The sequence below is a fragment of the Perognathus longimembris genome, chromosome 22 (assembly GCF_023159225.1).
Source record: "Perognathus longimembris pacificus isolate PPM17 chromosome 22, ASM2315922v1, whole genome shotgun sequence".
Classification (NCBI taxonomy): Eukaryota; Metazoa; Chordata; class Mammalia; order Rodentia; family Heteromyidae; genus Perognathus; species Perognathus longimembris.
The window spans coordinates 7,020,640-7,037,243 of record NC_063182.1 but is presented as its reverse complement, the minus strand read 5'-3'; the positions used below and the strand labels follow the sequence as shown (position 1 = coordinate 7,037,243).

At 44.9% G+C, this 16,604-nt stretch overlaps 3 protein-coding genes and 1 pseudogene across 3 annotated transcripts in view; 3 read left to right on the top strand and 1 right to left on the bottom strand.

Annotated features, from left to right (window-relative positions):
- The window catches only part of LOC125339773 (protocadherin gamma-C4), a 365,900-nt gene that overhangs the window by 71,440 nt on the left and 277,856 nt on the right, over positions 1–16,604 (top strand). The gene's annotated exons all lie outside the window — the stretch shown is intronic.
- LOC125340149 (protocadherin gamma-A4-like) lies at positions 1,860–4,368 on the top strand. Its single transcript, XM_048331602.1, has one exon. The coding sequence runs from the start codon at positions 1,897–1,899 to the stop codon at positions 4,366–4,368; it is 2,472 nt and encodes an 823-aa protein (XP_048187559.1). The 5' UTR covers positions 1,860–1,896.
- Positions 6,665–8,045, bottom strand: LOC125339790 (annotated as a pseudogene).
- LOC125340148 (protocadherin gamma-A4-like) lies at positions 10,974–13,619 on the top strand. The gene is given in 2 exon segments (XM_048331601.1): positions 10,974–13,327; positions 13,329–13,619. Coding segments are annotated over 2 exon segments (2,472 nt in total). The 5' UTR covers positions 10,974–11,146.

Sequence of the window (16,604 nt, the reverse complement as noted above, 5' to 3'; positions counted from 1 at the left end):
ATTTTGTTAGCCCTAAAATGTGTAAATCACACTTAAGAATATATTACAGATTTGGCCAGGTACATAACTTAAAGCCTTAAAGAGGGCAGTGCAGAATTTACATGACACAGGATAGTATATTTTCACTTCACTGACCACTGGATGTCTTGTAGGAAATATTTCTGACTCAACTTGTTTACATCCATATGACAGAATAACTACATGCAGATATAAACACTTTACTATATGCATATATGAAATGAGCTAAAATACATAAGTCCCCATGACTGAAAATGTGTGTACTGCAGAAAGCTTGAAGGAGCACAACATGAAATATATTTCTGTACCAAAATGTAAGCTTCAATAAAAAAAATTGCTCGATTGTCTAGAAAAAAAGATGCATGGTATTCATAAAGGGCTTTGTTACATGCAAAAAGAAATCAATACATGCCCTTTCAAGTTAAGACATGTGAGAAGAGGGTGGGTTGGGAGGGATGGGTGAGAATGTTCAACAGGCCTGGCATCCATGAAGACATACCATATTCATAGACTGAGATGCTGAATGGAAACTCCTTTGTACAGGTACTTACAGATATAAATATTTTTCAAAATAGAAACCAAACCAGAAAAATAAATTAACAAAACATATTCAGATCAAGGAAGCTTGCTATGATAATACATGCATGAGTAATGAAATATTTACTTGTACTTGTTTCTAATATTGAAAAGGAGCTGGTAGAATGATTCAAGTGGCAGGGCACATGAGCTCAACACTCCTAGTTTAAACTCCAGTTCTCCAAAAGAAAGAAAGATGATCTCCAGAGCACTTGCCTAGGTAGCACAAAACACTGAGTGCAAACCAAAGTAACACCAAAAAGTAAACAACATTAAAGTGAAATTTAGAAATGATGGCAAAAACAATGCATTGGTCATGGTACAATAAGACCACTGGATTCTTTACAGTGTGTCAGTATGATTCTGACTTCTAATTGATATCATTTTAATGTCAAAGTTCTTTATCCATACTTGGAAGCTTTGCATTTGAACCATTAATTTGTTCATTAAATACTGAAAACAGTATTTGCTGAGTTCTGACTCTATGGAGGTTTCTGTTCTAGCAGTTAAGGAGACACTGTGAACAAGAGAGACACAGGTGTTCTTTGGAGCCTAGAATTTATGATGTAGAAGCTAGGGAGAAAACTCTCTATTCCAGCTAAAATCATTTGTCAACCTCATTTGCACAGGGTGAGACTATCTCCTGAGTGTCAGGTAATACCTTCCAAAGGTATTGAAAGGTTGTCCCAGACTCAAGGATCACCTCAGGTGAGGAGGATGACAAAAGCTGAACTTCCAACTACCAGGGCGTTGTCTGTTACTCCTCTATTTCCTATGCCCTTAAATCCAGCCCTGGTCTCAGCAAGAAATATACTTTACTGAAACTGGGCTTTGGATGAATACTTACAAAAACCTTTTGAAAACTTATAGAACATTCTTTCCTCAAAGCACCATGGGAAATCTCTGAGAAAACAACTTAGCTTATAACAAAAGAAGGTGTGGATACTTTATTTGCAAATTAAACAACAGGAATTTCTTATTTATTCTCCTCTGAAGAAATGAGATTGGGAATGGAAACAGCATACAGTTTTGCACTCTTCATTTTCAAGAAGGGGTTGCAATAACAGTTTAGGGCTCTGGGTGTCGCTGTTCACCACGCGGGGAAAAACAACCAGACCTTCAGTCAGAAGGAGATTTCCGCGCACACAGCCCTGGTTCCGGGCGCTTGCAAAGCTTCATCTGGGACCCGCGATTGCTCAGCGTTCCACCGCGAAGGCATCGGCCCTGGGAAGACCAGGACCCAGGGCTCCTCGGCCTCCAGCGGGAGCCGCCAAGGTCAGGCTGTCGCGCAGCGGGGCTGTCATGGCGGCTGCTTCTCCATCAGACTGCAGGCGACTGGTGTGGATGTGCTTTGTGCTGGGAGCCCTGTGGGAAGTGCGGGCCCAGCAGATCCGCTACACGGTGCGGGAGGAGCTGGAAGAAGGCTCTGCCGTGGGCGACCTGGCCCGGGACCTGGGGCTGGAGCCGCGGGAGCTGGCGGAGCGCGGCGTGCGCATCGTGTCCAGAGGGAAGGCTCAGCTCTTCGCGCTGAGCCCGCGGGGCGGCGGCCTGGTCACCGCGGGCAGGATCGACCGCGAGCAGCTCTGCCACACATCTGCCCAGTGTGTGGCACACTTGGAGATCCTCCTAGAGGACAAGGTGAGCATTGTGGGAATCGAGGTGGAAATAACCGATGTGAATGACAATGCGCCCAGCTTTGCAGCCGAGCAGAGGGAAATAAAAGTTGCTGAAAGTGAAATTCCTGGGACGAGATTTCCGCTCCCTGAAGCTTTCGATCCGGACATAGGGCTGAATTCTCTGCAGGGTTACCAGCTCAGCTCCAATGCTCACTTCTCCCTGGACGTGCAGAGAGGCCCTGATGGGGTGCAGTATCTGGAGTTGGTGCTGGAACGCGCCCTAGACCGTGAGGAAGAGCCAGTTCACCACCTGGTTCTCACTGCCTACGATGGAGGTGACCCCGTGCGCTCCGGCACTGCCAGGATTCACATCACACTCCTGGACAGCAACGATAACGCTCCCGCATTCACCCAGCCAGAGTACCACGTCAGTGTGCGGGAGAATTTGCCCGTGGGCACACAGCTGCTCACCATCAAAGCCACCGATCCGGATGAGGGGACCAATGGAGAAGTCACATATTCCTTCCGGAATGACCGTGACAAAATATCCCAGCTGTTCCAGTTGGATTCTATCAGTGGGATCATCACAATATTAGGAGATCTGGATTATGAGGAGAATGGATTCTACCATTTCGATGTAGAAGCCCATGATGGACCTGGCCTTAGAGCCCGAAGCAAGGTGCTCGTGACAGTCGTGGATGTGAACGACAACGCTCCAGAAGTCACAGTTACCTCCCTCACCAGCGCTATCCAAGAGCCTTCTTCCCCAGGAGCAGTCATTGCTCTTTTCAACGTTCATGACAGTGACTCCGGAGAGAATGGCCTCGTCACATGTTCCATTCCAGATCATCTTCCATTTAGACTGGAAAAGACCTATGGAAATTATTACAAGTTGTTGACCCACAGAACTCTGGACAGAGAAGAAGTCTCAGAATATGACATCCTGCTAACTGCCACTGACCAGGGAATACCTCCCCTGTCTACAGAGATGCATATTGCATTGCAGGTGACAGACATCAATGACAACCCACCCACCTTCACTCACGCCTCCTACTCTGCATACATTCCAGAAAATAACCCGAGAGGAGCGTCCATCTTAAGCATGACAGCCCAGGACCCTGACAGCGGGGAGAATGCCCAAGTAACCTACTTTCTCACCGAGGACACCATCCAGGGAGCGCCTCTGTCCTCCTACATCTCCATCAACTCCAACACGGGTGTCCTGTATGCTCTTCGTTCCTTTGATTACGAGCAGTTCCAAGACTTGCGGCTGCTTGTGATCGCCAGCGATGGTGGACAGCCACCCCTCAGCAGCAACGTGTCCCTGAGCCTGTTCGTGCTGGACCAGAATGATAACGCACCTGAGATTCTCTACCCCACCCTCCCCACGGATGGTTCCACAGGCGTGGAGCTGACGCCTCGCTCTGCAGAACCGGGATACCTGGTGACCAAGGTGGTGGCCGTGGACAAAGACTCAGGACAGAATGCCTGGCTGTCCTACCGCCTGCTCAAGGCCAGCGAGCCGGGGCTCTTCACGGTGGGGCTGCACACGGGTGAGGTGCGCACGGCGCGGGCCCTGCTGGACAGAGACGCGCTCAAGCAGAGCCTCGTGGTGGCGGTGCAGGACCACGGCCAGCCGCCCCTCTCGGCCACCGTCACGCTCACCATCGCCGTGGCCGACAGCATCCCAGAGGTCCTGGCAGATCTGAGCAGCGTCCACACTGCCCCTGACACAGAGGACTCTGACCTCACGCTGTACTTAGTGGTGGCAGTGGCCGTGGTCTCCTGTGTCTTTCTGGCTTCTGTCATCGTGCTGCTGGCCCTGAGGCTGAGACGCTGGCACACGAGCCGTCCGTCTCCGACAGCACACAGTGGGCTGGCAGGTCTACCTGCTTCACACTTGGTGGGTGTGGATGGGGTGCACGCTTTCCTGCAGACCTATTCCCATGAGGTGTCGCTCACCGCGGACTCGGGGAAGAGCCACCTGATCTTCCCGCAGCCCAACTATGCGGACACGCTCCTCAGCCAGGAGAGCTGTGCCAAAAGCGAGCCTCTCCTGCTACCCCAGGATTTCCCTGTGTCACAAGGAGACCCCAGCCACCTTCCGGTAAGCCAGTTCTACCATCTGTCTCCCACAGGGGAGCATAGGATTTTGTAAACGCCTTTAGCTGTGTAAAATAGGACATGCATAATAAAGCACCCCGTTATTAACATTTCTTTGGGTCAAATGGGGGTGGAAATGTAATGATTAGTTACATTTATCAAAGAAAAACTTAGTCGCTATTGACTAGCTTTTTCTCTTATTATTTGTGATGTGATAGTGTTTAAACTCAGGAATACTGGTCACACAAGACAAACATTCTGCCACGGAGCTACCCACCGCTTGCTCTTCTTGTTTATTATTTATCCTTTCTAGTCTTCACTCAGGTGTAGTTTTAGCAGAAATTTCTTAATTATATATCATTAAGACTCTCACTTTCAGTATATGTGAGTGTGTGTGTGTGTGTGTGTGTGTGTGTGTCTTTGTGTATTGGTGCTTGAACTCAGTTCCTCAGGCTCTCGGTTGTATGTTTTTCTCAAGAATGATGCTCTACCTCTGAAGCCAAGTCTTCAGTCCTTCCTTTTGGCTGTTAACTTGGAGATAAATTTCTCGTCATTTAATCCCCTTGACTGGCTTTGAACTTTGAACCACAGATCGCACGCTCTGACTAGGTAGGATTCTAGGCATGTATCTCTGGTACTTCTGATTTTTAGAATGTCCTTTTCAATATGCACTACTGAAAGGGAAGATTATACCATGAAATTGAATCCAATTGTGTGAAGTCATATTTGTAGCGTGAAGTTAACATGAAATCTGTGTTGAGTATATATAAATTTCTTGTTTCTACACCACCATGTTGTGGTGGAAATTTACCTTTCCTTCAAAAGCCATTTCCATTGTAATTAGGCAGTGACAACTTGTGTGTAATAGGAAACTACTTAACTTTTAGTTATAAAAAGTTAAAAACGTTCACAATGAACTGGTACACTAAACATTTTTATTGCTATTATAAAGGTGATGCACAGAGAGGTTACCTTTATTTGTCCAGGGGCTTCTACTCAGCACCTGAGCCTGTCCTGAGCTCTTTTTCTCAAGGCGAGTTCACTACTGCTTTGCACCACAGAGCCACCTCTAGGTTTCTGGTGGTTGAGTTCAGATAAGAGTGTCATGGAGGGCTGTACCTATGGCCTAGTGGTAAAGTGTTTGCCTTGTGTACATGAAGCCCTGGTTCGTTTCCTCAGCACCACATACACAGAAAAGCCGGAAGTGGTGCTTTGGCTCAAGAGGTATAGTGCTAGCGTTGAGTAAAAAAGTGCTCAGGCCCCAAGTCAATGCCCCAAGACTGGCAACAAGAACAAAACCAACAAGCAAGAGTGGCATGGACTTTCCTGCCCAGTCTGGCTTTGAACTGAGGTTCTGATTTCAGACTCCTGATTAGCTAGGAATACAGCTGTGAGTCACCACCATCTGGTAAGGCTACCATTTCATAAGACTGGGAATGAGTACATTTCATTAGGGGGAATGTTACTCCTTTCTTTTTTTTTTACTTTGTAATCAGTATATTAAGGAGACATCCATACGTTTCAAAGTTGCTTAAATTCTGATATCTGGATTTAAGCTTATGAACATGACTTTAAACATACAGTTAAAGCTATTCATTGTAATATGCTAGACTACCAACATTGAATTACAGTTACTTTGGAGCAAATGTTTTAAAGTAAACCTGTAACACACCTAAGGAACACCTTCCTATGTTATACATGCAACTTCTCAATGTACAAGTCTCTTCAATGGTTTCTGCTACCCAACTCTGAAAAAGCCACTACTCAAGGGCATATGATGGTCCAATGGGAAAAAGAATGTTAACTATGACTGGTCAACATAATATATATATATAGATAGATAGATATAGATATAGATATTTTATATACGAACACACATATATATTTAAAAAGATGGCACAGAGGGGGATGCAATTCTAGAAGTGCAAGCCCTTAGAAGCAGCATAAGATAAGCCTCTTCATTAGAAAGGTATAATTTCTGTATCACTGTTAACACACGCTAAATTATGTATTACGCCACTCTTCAAGTAATAGTTGAGGCAATAAAATGCAAAGGTATCACAATGAGTCCACTTAATACAAATTAACTGGACAAACATTTCTCTACATATTAACTTTTTCAGATTATTAGCCAAATACAAAGGTTTAACCCCACAGATTAATGACAAAAGGCCATACACCAAAGTCAACACATATACCTAGCATTACAGTTTAAGCTTGTCCATGTACACAGCTGAATCAATTACAATATGTGGTTTAATAGATGCTAGAGGAACTATTTTGAAAGTAGTTTTTACAAGTATTAAAACTTCATCTTGCACACAAGTCATCATGCATACAGAGCAAAGTCAGAGCTTTTATATTTGTGTTTAGTCTTCATTTAACTTTTTAAAGCACTACTATAGTTGAATATTACAACAAAAAACAGTAGCAAGTAGTGAACTTATTTATGATTGCAGTCCTTCACTCCATCACTACTGCATTTAAAATGCCAGTAGTGGGCGCTATTCACTGGCTCCATTATGAGGTTTGACACTGAACACCACCTCTAGGGTGTTGTTCATCATCCTCGTAAGCTTCTCCATTATAATGGCGTCGTCTTTCCTGATTTGGATCAAAATCCACAAATTCTACCTGATCCATTTCATCAGTCTCTTCTACTTCCTTCCTCTCAGGAAGGAGTTTTTCCAGCAAAGAGAGTTTATCAGGAAAGAGGAAGCCGTTTTCAGGAAAGTTTACCTTAAACTCAATGATTAGGCGGCCCTTTTCATATGGTCGTCGATAAATTGGCATGCCTTCATTTAGCACACATTTGATATCTCCATGCTTGACTATCTGACCTGGATGAGAAGTGATGACTATGGTTTGGTTGTCAAGAGTGGAGATTGGCTTTTGGAAGCCACACAATGCTTCAACCAGTTGTATGTCCATACACATGAAAAGGTCTTCTCCTCGTTGTGTAAAAACAGCATGGTCCTTCTAGTCTAATACAGTGATGATATCTCCAGGCTCCAATCCTGGTTCTTGGTCTCCTTCATCATGGAATGTTATCTTCTGGCCATCTTTCATGCCTTTGTCAATATGAACTTCCAGAATCTTCTTCTCTCGAACTATTTTCCTTCCATTGCAGCTTTTACATCTATCTTTAGGACTGATCCTTTCTCCATGGCCCTGGCACTCCATGCACACAGACTGAATTTGCTGAACCATTCCAGGTCCTATCTGATGAATTGGTATTTGCATCGCAGTACCTCGGCAGTTGGGACAGCACTCCACTGCCCCCCCCCCACTTTTTTTTTTTTTTTTACCACCACGGCCTTCACATTTGTCACAAATCACATTCTTTTGCAGAGCCAGTTTTCTTGTTGCACCATTATATAAATCTTCTAAGGTAACTGAGAGCTGATGCACAACATTTTTTACCTCGCCTTACTCTCTGCATCCTTCCTCCTCCTCCAAAAAACATATCAAAGATGCCATGGGGGAGCCAAAACCGCCACTTGCTCCACCCTCCATAATTGCCTGTTCTCCTCCTTTGTCATATAATTCTCTTTTCTTGGCATCAGAGAGAACCTTGTAAGCTTGAGAAATCTGTTTAAACCTTTCTCCTTCAATTGGATTCTTATCAGGGTGGTACTTCAAGGCTAGTTTCCTGTAAGCCTTTTTCAATTCTTTCTGTGTGACATTGGGTTTGACTCCCAAAACATCATAGTGAGTGGTTTCTTTCACCATTTTCTAGCCGGTGACAGGGCTGGGGCCTATGGGAAGGAGCGCGTAGCTGTGCGCAGCTGGGGCAGCGGCCGCTCCTCCAACCTCTCTCCGAGCGTTCTGGAAAGTTCCCCACCCCTTTCTTCAGTGTCTAAACATTTATTTATCTGAGACCAAGTCTTTACCCATGCTGGCTTCAAATTCACCATCCTCCTGCCTCAGCCTCCCAAGTGCTGGACACAGTCCACAATGCCTGGCGCAAATGCTTTGTGATCGCTGATCTGACTGTAGTGGCTTTATATGATTCCTTTCATTTGCTTCCATGATTATCGAAAGAATTTCCCATTTTATTTCACTCATATGTAAGCAGATTGTAGGAGTAATTATTATAATATCTTAATTGTCTCTTATGCCATTACCTTTGACTCCTACCTTGATATCTAAGGAACAAAAACACTCGTTGATGCCTGGGAATATGGCCTAGTGGTAAAGTGCTTGTCTCCTATACATGAAGCCCTGGGTTCGATTCCTCAGCACCACATATATAGAAAAATCTAGAAGTGTCGCTATGGCTTAAGTCGCAGAGTGCTTGCCTAGAGTAAAAAGAAGCTAGGGACAGTGCACAGGCACTGAGTTCAAGCCCTAGGCCTGGCAACAAAAGCAAAACAAAACAAAAAACCTTGTTGAGGCATCTTGTTGCTGCTATTCAGGTAAACTTACTACCCAGTTTGAGTAACTTTTATTCTGGGCCTGCATGATTAATGGTTCTTAGTACATTGTCATCATCCCTAACTATTGGGATCCCTACAAATTGTTCCCAGCTATGTGAGTCACTGTTTCACTGTAGAATGATCGGGGAAGGATAAAATACCTTTGGCATAAGGGATATGAAGTACATTTGCTCCTATAAATACTTCTGTGAGTTAATTAAAACTCCAAGAATGTGTATTACTATACAAATTAGTGAGTTCTGATAACTGAAAGTTCTGTCAATGATAGTGGAATGTGGCTTCATCCAATTTAAGAGGGAGACTTGTAATTTCTACAGAGATTTGCATGTATGTGATGTTGTGGTGCAATAAACACTATATGGGACAGAATGCAATTAACAGTCTTGGGTAGAGGAAATAAGTGAGCAGTGGCAGACAGCTTGTGTTTGAGGACATATTATTGAAGACACTAATGTCATGAAATTTTGTTAGCCCTAAAATATATCAAACACATTTAGATTCTAACATCAAGTATATACCACAGAGTCAGCAAGGTACATATCTTAAAGCCTTAAAGAGGGTAGTGCTGAATTTACATCACACAACAAAATATATTTTTACTTCACTGGCCACTGGATGTCTTGTAGGAAATATTTCTGACTGAACTCGTTTATATCCATATGAGGGCATAACTACATGCCAATATATAAACACTTTACCTATATGTATATATAAAATGAGCTAAAATGAATGAGACCCCATCACTGAAAATATGTGTACTTGAAGAATCACACCATGAAATATATTTCTGTATCACAATGTAAGCTTCAATAAAATTTTTGCTTAATTGTCTAGAAAAAAAGATGCATGCTTTTCATAAAGGTCTTTTTTAAATGGCAAAAAAATCAATACATACCCTATCAATTTAAGACAAACGAGAGGAGGGTGGGTTGGGAGGGATGGGTGGGAATGTTTAAAAGGCATGGCATTCATCAAGACATACCATATTCATAGACTGCGTTGCTGAATGGCAACTCCTTTGTGCAGCTACTTACAGATAAAAGTATTTTTAAAAATAAAAATCAAGCCAGAAAAATAAATTAACAAAAAATATTCAGATCAAGGATGCTTGCAATGATAATACATACATGACTAATGAAATATTTCCTTGTACTTGTGTCTAAAATTAAAAAACAAAGCTGGTAGAATGATTCCAGTGGCAGGGCACATTAGCCCAACACTCCTAGTTTCAACCCCAGTACCTCCAAATGAAAGAAAGATGATTTTGAGAGCACTTGCCTAGCTAGCACAAAATTCTGAGTGCAAACCAAAATAACACAAACAAGTAGAGAGAGCGGCTGCCTAGCACGGGTGCTTCCTGGAGATGGAATCCACCACGCCTGTGGGGCAAAAAGAATTCATGGGTTATGGAATACTCACACAACTGGATTCATTACACCATGTCAGTATGATTCTGACTTCTTTTTAATATCATTTTAATGTCAAAGTTCTTTACCCATAGTATGAAGCCTTATGTTTGCACTGTAGATATGTTCATTAAATACTGAGAAAATATTTGCTGACTTCTGACTCTATGGAGGTTGCTGTTCTAGCAGTTAAGGAGACACTGTGAACAAGGGAGTCACAGGCATAGTTTGGAGCCTAGAATTTCCGATGAACAAGCTACTGAAAAAATTCTCTTTAAACCTAAAATCATTCCTCAACTTCATTTGCCCAGGGTGAGACTATCTCTTGAGTGTCACGTAATTCCTTGAAACGCAATTGAAAGGTTGTCCCAGACTCCAAGGGCCACCTCAGATGAGGAGGTTGACTAAAGCTGAACTACCAACTGCCAGGCCGCTGTGTGTCACTCATCTCTTTCCTTTGCCCTTCAATCCAATCCTAGTCTCAGGAAGAAATATAGTATGCTGAAAATGGGCTTTGAGAATAAATAATGTAAAAAATCATTTTCAAAAGTTAGAAAATATTCTTTACCAAAACCCGATGTAACATCGCTGACAAAACAACTTAGTTATAACAAAGGAATGTGCGGATCCTTTCTTTGCAAATTAGGCAACAGGAATTTCTTATTTATTCTCCTCCGAAGAAATGAGATTGGGAATGGAAACAGTATAAAGTTTTGCACTCTTCATTTTCAAGAAGGGGTTGCAATAACAGTTTAGGGCTCTGAGTGTCGCTGTTCACCACGCGGGGGAAAAACAACCAGACCTTCAGTCAGAAGGAGATTTCCGCAGCCCACAGCCCTGGTTCCGGGCGCTTGCAAAGCTTCATCTGGGACCCGCGATTGCTCAGCGTTCCACCGCGAACGCATCGGCCCTGGGAAGACCAGGACCCAGGGCTCCTCGGCCTCCAGCGGGAGCCGCCAAGGTCAGGCTGTCGCGCAGCGGGGCTGTCATGGCGGCTGCTTCTCCATCAGACTGCAGGCGACTGGTGTGGATGTGCTTTGTGCTGGGAGCCCTGTGGGAAGTGCGGGCCCAGCAGATCCGCTACACGGTGCGGGAGGAGCTGGAAGAAGGCTCTGCCGTGGGCGACCTGGCCCGGGACCTGGGGCTGGAGCCGCGGGAGCTGGCGGAGCGCGGCGTGCGCATCGTGTCCAGAGGGAAGGCGCAGCTCTTCGCGCTGAGCCCGCGGGGCGGCGGCCTGGTCACCGCGGGCAGGATCGACCGCGAGCAGCTCTGCCACACATCTGCCCGGTGTGTGGCACACTTGGAGATCCTCCTAGAGGACAAGGTGAGCATTGTGGGAATCGAGGTGGAAATAACCGATGTGAATGACAATGCGCCCAGCTTTGAAATGGAGCAGTGGGAAATACAAGTTGCTGAAAGTGAAGATCCTGGGACGAGATTTCCGCTCCCTGAAGCTTTCGATCCGGACATAGGGCTGAATTCTCTGCAGGGTTACCAGCTCAGCTCCAATGCTCACTTCTCCCTGGACGTGCAGAGAGGACCTGATGGGGTGCAGTATCCGGAGCTGGTGCTGGAACGCGCCCTAGACCGTGAGGAAGAGCCAGTTCACCACCTGGTTCTCACTGCCTACGATGGAGGCGACCCCGTGCACTCGGGCACTGCCAGGATTCACATCACACTCCTGGACATCAACGATAACGCTCCCGCGTTCACCCAGCCAGAGTACCATGTCAGTGTGCGGGAGAATTTGCCCGTGGGCACCCAGCTGCTCACCATCAAAGCCACCGATCCGGATGAGGGGGCCAATGGAGAAGTGAGATATTCCTTCCGGAAAGTCAGAGACAAGATATCCCAGCTGTTCCAGTTGGATTCTGTCAGTGGGGTCATCACAATATTAGGAGATCTGGATTATGAGGAGAATAGATTTTATGATATCGATGTAGAAGCCCGAGATGGTCCTGGCCTTCGAGCCCGAAGTAAGGTGCTGGTGACAGTCGTGGATGTAAATGACAATGCTCCAGAAGTCACAGTTACCTCACTCACCAGCTCTATCCAAGAGCCTTCTTCCCCAGGAGAAGTCATTTCTCTTTTCAACGTTCATGACAGCGACTCTGGAGAGAATGGCCTCGTCACATGTTCCATTCCAGATAATCTTCCATTTAGACTGGAAAAGACCTATGGAAATTATTACCGGTTATTGACACACAGAACTCTGGACAGAGAGGAAGTCTCAGAATATGACATCCTGCTAACTGCCACTGACCAGGGAACACCTCCCCTGTCTACAGAGATGCATATTGCATTGCAGGTGACAGACATCAATGACAACCCACCCACCTTCACTCACGCCTCCTACTCTGCCTACATTCCAGAAAATAACCCCAGAGGAGCGTCCATCTTGGGCATGACAGCCCAGGACCCTGACAGCGGGGAGAACGCTCAAGTAACCTACTCTCTCACAGAGGACACCATCCAGGGAGTGCCTCTGTCCTCCTACATCTCCATCAACTCCAACACGGGAGTCCTGTATGCTCTTCGTTCCTTTGATTATGAGCAGTTCCAAGACTTGCGGCTGCTTGTGATCGCCAGCGACGGTGGACAGCCACCCCTCAGCAGCAACGTGTCCCTGAGCCTGTTCGTGCTGGACCAGAATGATAACGCACCTGAGATCCTCTACCCCACCCTCCCCACGGATGGTTCCACGGGTGTGGAGCTGATGCCTCGCTCTGCAGAGCCAGGATACCTGGTGACCAAGGTGGTGGCGGTGGACAAAGACTCAGGACAGAACGCCTGGCTGTCCTACCGCCTGCTCAAGGCCAGCGAGCCGGGGCTCTTCACGGTGGGGCTGCACACGGGTGAGGTGCGCACGGCGCGGGCCCTGCTGGACAGAGACGCGCTCAAGCAGAGCCTCGTGGTGGCGGTGCAGGACCACGGCCAGCCGCCCCTCTCGGCCACCGTCACGCTCACCATCGCCGTGGCTGACAGCATCCCGGAGGTCCTGGCAGATTTGAGCAGCGTCCACACTGCCCCTGACACAGAGGACTCCGACCTCACGCTGTACTTAGTGGTGGCAGTGGCCGTGGTCTCCTGTGTCTTTCTGGCTTTTGTCATCGTGCTGCTGGCCCTGAGGCTGAGACGCTGGCACACGAGCCGTCCCGTCTCCGACAGCACACAGTGGGCTGGCAGGTCTACCTGCTTCACACTTGGTGGGTGTGGATGGGGTGCACGCTTTCCTGCAGACCTATTCCCATGAGGTGTCGCTCACCGCGGACTCGGGGAAGAGCCACCTGATCTTCCCGCAGCCCAACTATGCGGACACGCTCCTCAGCCAGGAGAGCTGTGCCAAAAGCGAGCCTCTCCTGCTACCTCAGGATTTCCCTGTGTCACAAGGAGACCCCAGCCACCTTCCGGTAAGCCAGTTCTACCATCTGTCTCACTCTGGGGAGCATAGGATCCTGTGAATGCCTTTAGTTGTGTAAGATAGTACATGCAACGTAAAGCACCCCTTTATTAACATTCCATTTCGTCAAAGGGGTATGGAAAATTAATGATTAGTAACATCTACCAAACAAAAACTTAGTTGATAATGACTAGCTTTTTCTATTTTCTTTTTTGTATTGTGATAGTGATTAAACTGAGGAATACTAGGCATACAAGACAAACATTCTACCCCGGAGCTACCTACTCCTGGATCTTCTTGTTTATTTATCCTTTCTAGTCTTCATTCATTCGTAATTTTAGCAGAAATTTCTTAATTATATATCTTAAAGTCTCTCACTTTGAGAGCAAGTTTTTTGTGTGTGTGTGTGTGTGTGTGTGTGTGTGTGTGTGTACTGGGGCTTGAACTCAGGGCCTCAGGCTCTTGTTGTATATTTTTCTCAAGGATGATGCTCTAGCTCTTTAGCCAAGTGTTCAGTCCTTTCTTTTGGCTGAAAAATTGGAGATAAGTTTCTTGTTGATAATCCCCTTTGCTAGCTTTGAACTTTGATCTGTAGATCATACGCTCTGACTTGGTAGGATTCTTGGAATGTATCTCTGGTACTACTCATTTTTTAAATGCCCGTTTCAATATGTACTACTGAAAGGGAAATTATACCACGAAATAGAAGCCATTTGTGTGAAATCATATTTGTAGTATTATTTTCCATGAAGTTAATATATAATATGTGTTGAGTATATATAAATTTCTTGTTTTACAGCACCATGTTGTGTGGAAATTTACATTTCTTTCCTTCAAAAGGCATTTCCATTATAACTAGGTAGTGACATTTTGTGGGTAACGGGGAACTATTCAACTTTTAAGTTTAAAAATGTATATATTTTCACAATGACCTGATATACTTTAAACATTTTTGTTGTTATTATAAAGGTGATGCACAGAGGGCTGGGGATATGGCCTAGTGGCAAGAGTGCTTGCCTCGTATACATGAGGCCCTGGGTTCAATTCCCCAGCACCACATATACAGAAAATGGCCAGAAGTGGCGCTGTGGCTCAAGTGGCAGAGTGCTAGCCTTGAGCAAAAAGAAGGCAGGGACAGTGCTCAGGCCCTGACTCCAAGCCCCAGGACTGGCAAAAAAAAAAAAAGGTGATGCACAGAGAGGTTAACTTTATTTGTCCTGGGGCTTGAACTCGGGGCCTGGGCACTGTCCTGAGCTCTTTTGCTCAAGGTGAGTATTCTACTGCTTTAGACCCCTGAGGCGCCTCTATGTTTTTGGTGGTTGAGTGAAGATAAGAATGTCAGGTAGGGCTGGGAATATGGCCTCGTAGTAATGTTTTCGTCTTATATAAATGAAGCCCTGGGTTAGATTCCTCAGCACCATATACACAGAAAAGCGGAAGAGGTGTTTTGGCCTAAGAGGTAGAGTGCTAGCCTTGAGCAAAACGAAGCCAGGGACAGTGCTCAGGCCCTGAGTCAGTGCCCCAGAACAGGCAACAAAAACAACCCAAACAAGAGTGTCATGGACTTTCCTGCCCAGTCTGGCTTTGGACTGAGATCCTCACATTTCAGTCTCTTGAGTAGCTAGGAATACAGATGTGAGTCACCACCACTTAGTAAGGCTACCATTTCATAAGACAGGGAATGAGTACATTTCTTTGGGGGAAATGTCACCCCTTCCTTCAGTGTCTAAACATTTCTGTTTTTGAGACCAAGTCTTAACCCGTGCTGACTTCAAATTCCACATCCTCCTGCCTTGGCCTCTCAAGTACTGGACACAGTCTACATGCCTGGCTCAAATGCTTTGTTATTGCTGATCTGACCACAGTGACTTTGTATGATTCCTTTCATTTGCTTCCATGATTATCAAAAGTATTTCCCATTTTATTTCACTCACATGTAAGCAGAATGTAGGAGTATTTATAATAATTTGTTAATTGTCCATCTTGGTATTACCCTTGATTCATACCTTGACTTCTAAGGAACAAATAACTTCTCGATGCTTCTTTTTTATGTTCTTCATGTAAACTTCCTACCTAGGTTGAGTAACATGGATTCTGGGCCTGCATGATTAATGGTTCTCAGTACATTGTCATCATCCCTATCTATTGGGATCCCTACAAATTCTTTCCAGCTCTGCGTGTCACTGTGTGAATGATCAGGAAAGGATAAAATATTTTGTGCATAAGGGATATGAGATACATTATTCGTGCAAATACTTCTGAGTGTTAATCAAAACTCCAGAAATGTGTATAACAATACAACTTAGTGAGTTCTGATAACTGAAACTGTTGGCAATGATAGCGGAATGTGTCTTCATCCAATTTAAGAGGGAGACTTGTAATTTCTACAGAGATTTGCATGTATGCGATGTTGTAGTGCAATAAATACTGTTTGGGATGGAATGCAATTAGCAGTCTAGGGTAGAGGGAATAACAAGTGGTCAATGGCAGACAGTTTATACCTGAGGAGGTATTACTGAAGATAGTAAAATCATGAAATTTTGTTAGCCCTAAAATGTGTAAATCACACTTAAGAATATATTACAGATTTGGCCAGGTACATAACTTAAAGCCTTAAAGAGGGCAGTGCAGAATTTACATGACACAGGATAGTGTATTTTCACTTCACTGACCACTGGATGTCTTCTAGGAAATATTTCTGACTCAACTTGTTTACATCCATATGACGGAATAACTACATGCAGATATAAACACTTTACTATATGCATATATGAAATGAGCTAAAGTACATAAGTCCCCATGACTGAAAATGTGTGTACTGCATAAAGCTTGAAGGAGCACAACATGAAATATATTTCTGTACCAAAATGTAAGCTTTAATAAAAAAAATTGCTCGATTGTCTAGAAAAAAAGATGCATGGTATTCATAAAGGGCTTTGTTACATGTAAAAAGAAATCAATACATGCCCTTTCAAGTTAAGACATGTGAGAAGAGGGTGGGTTGGGAGGGATGGGTGAGAATGTTCAACAGGCCTGGCATCCATGA

What these genes read in the sequence shown, in the direction of transcription:
- LOC125340149 (XM_048331602.1), top strand. Translation starts at nt 1,897, where the DNA reads ATGGCGGCTGCTTCTCCATCAGACTGCAGGCGACTGGTGTGGATGTGC.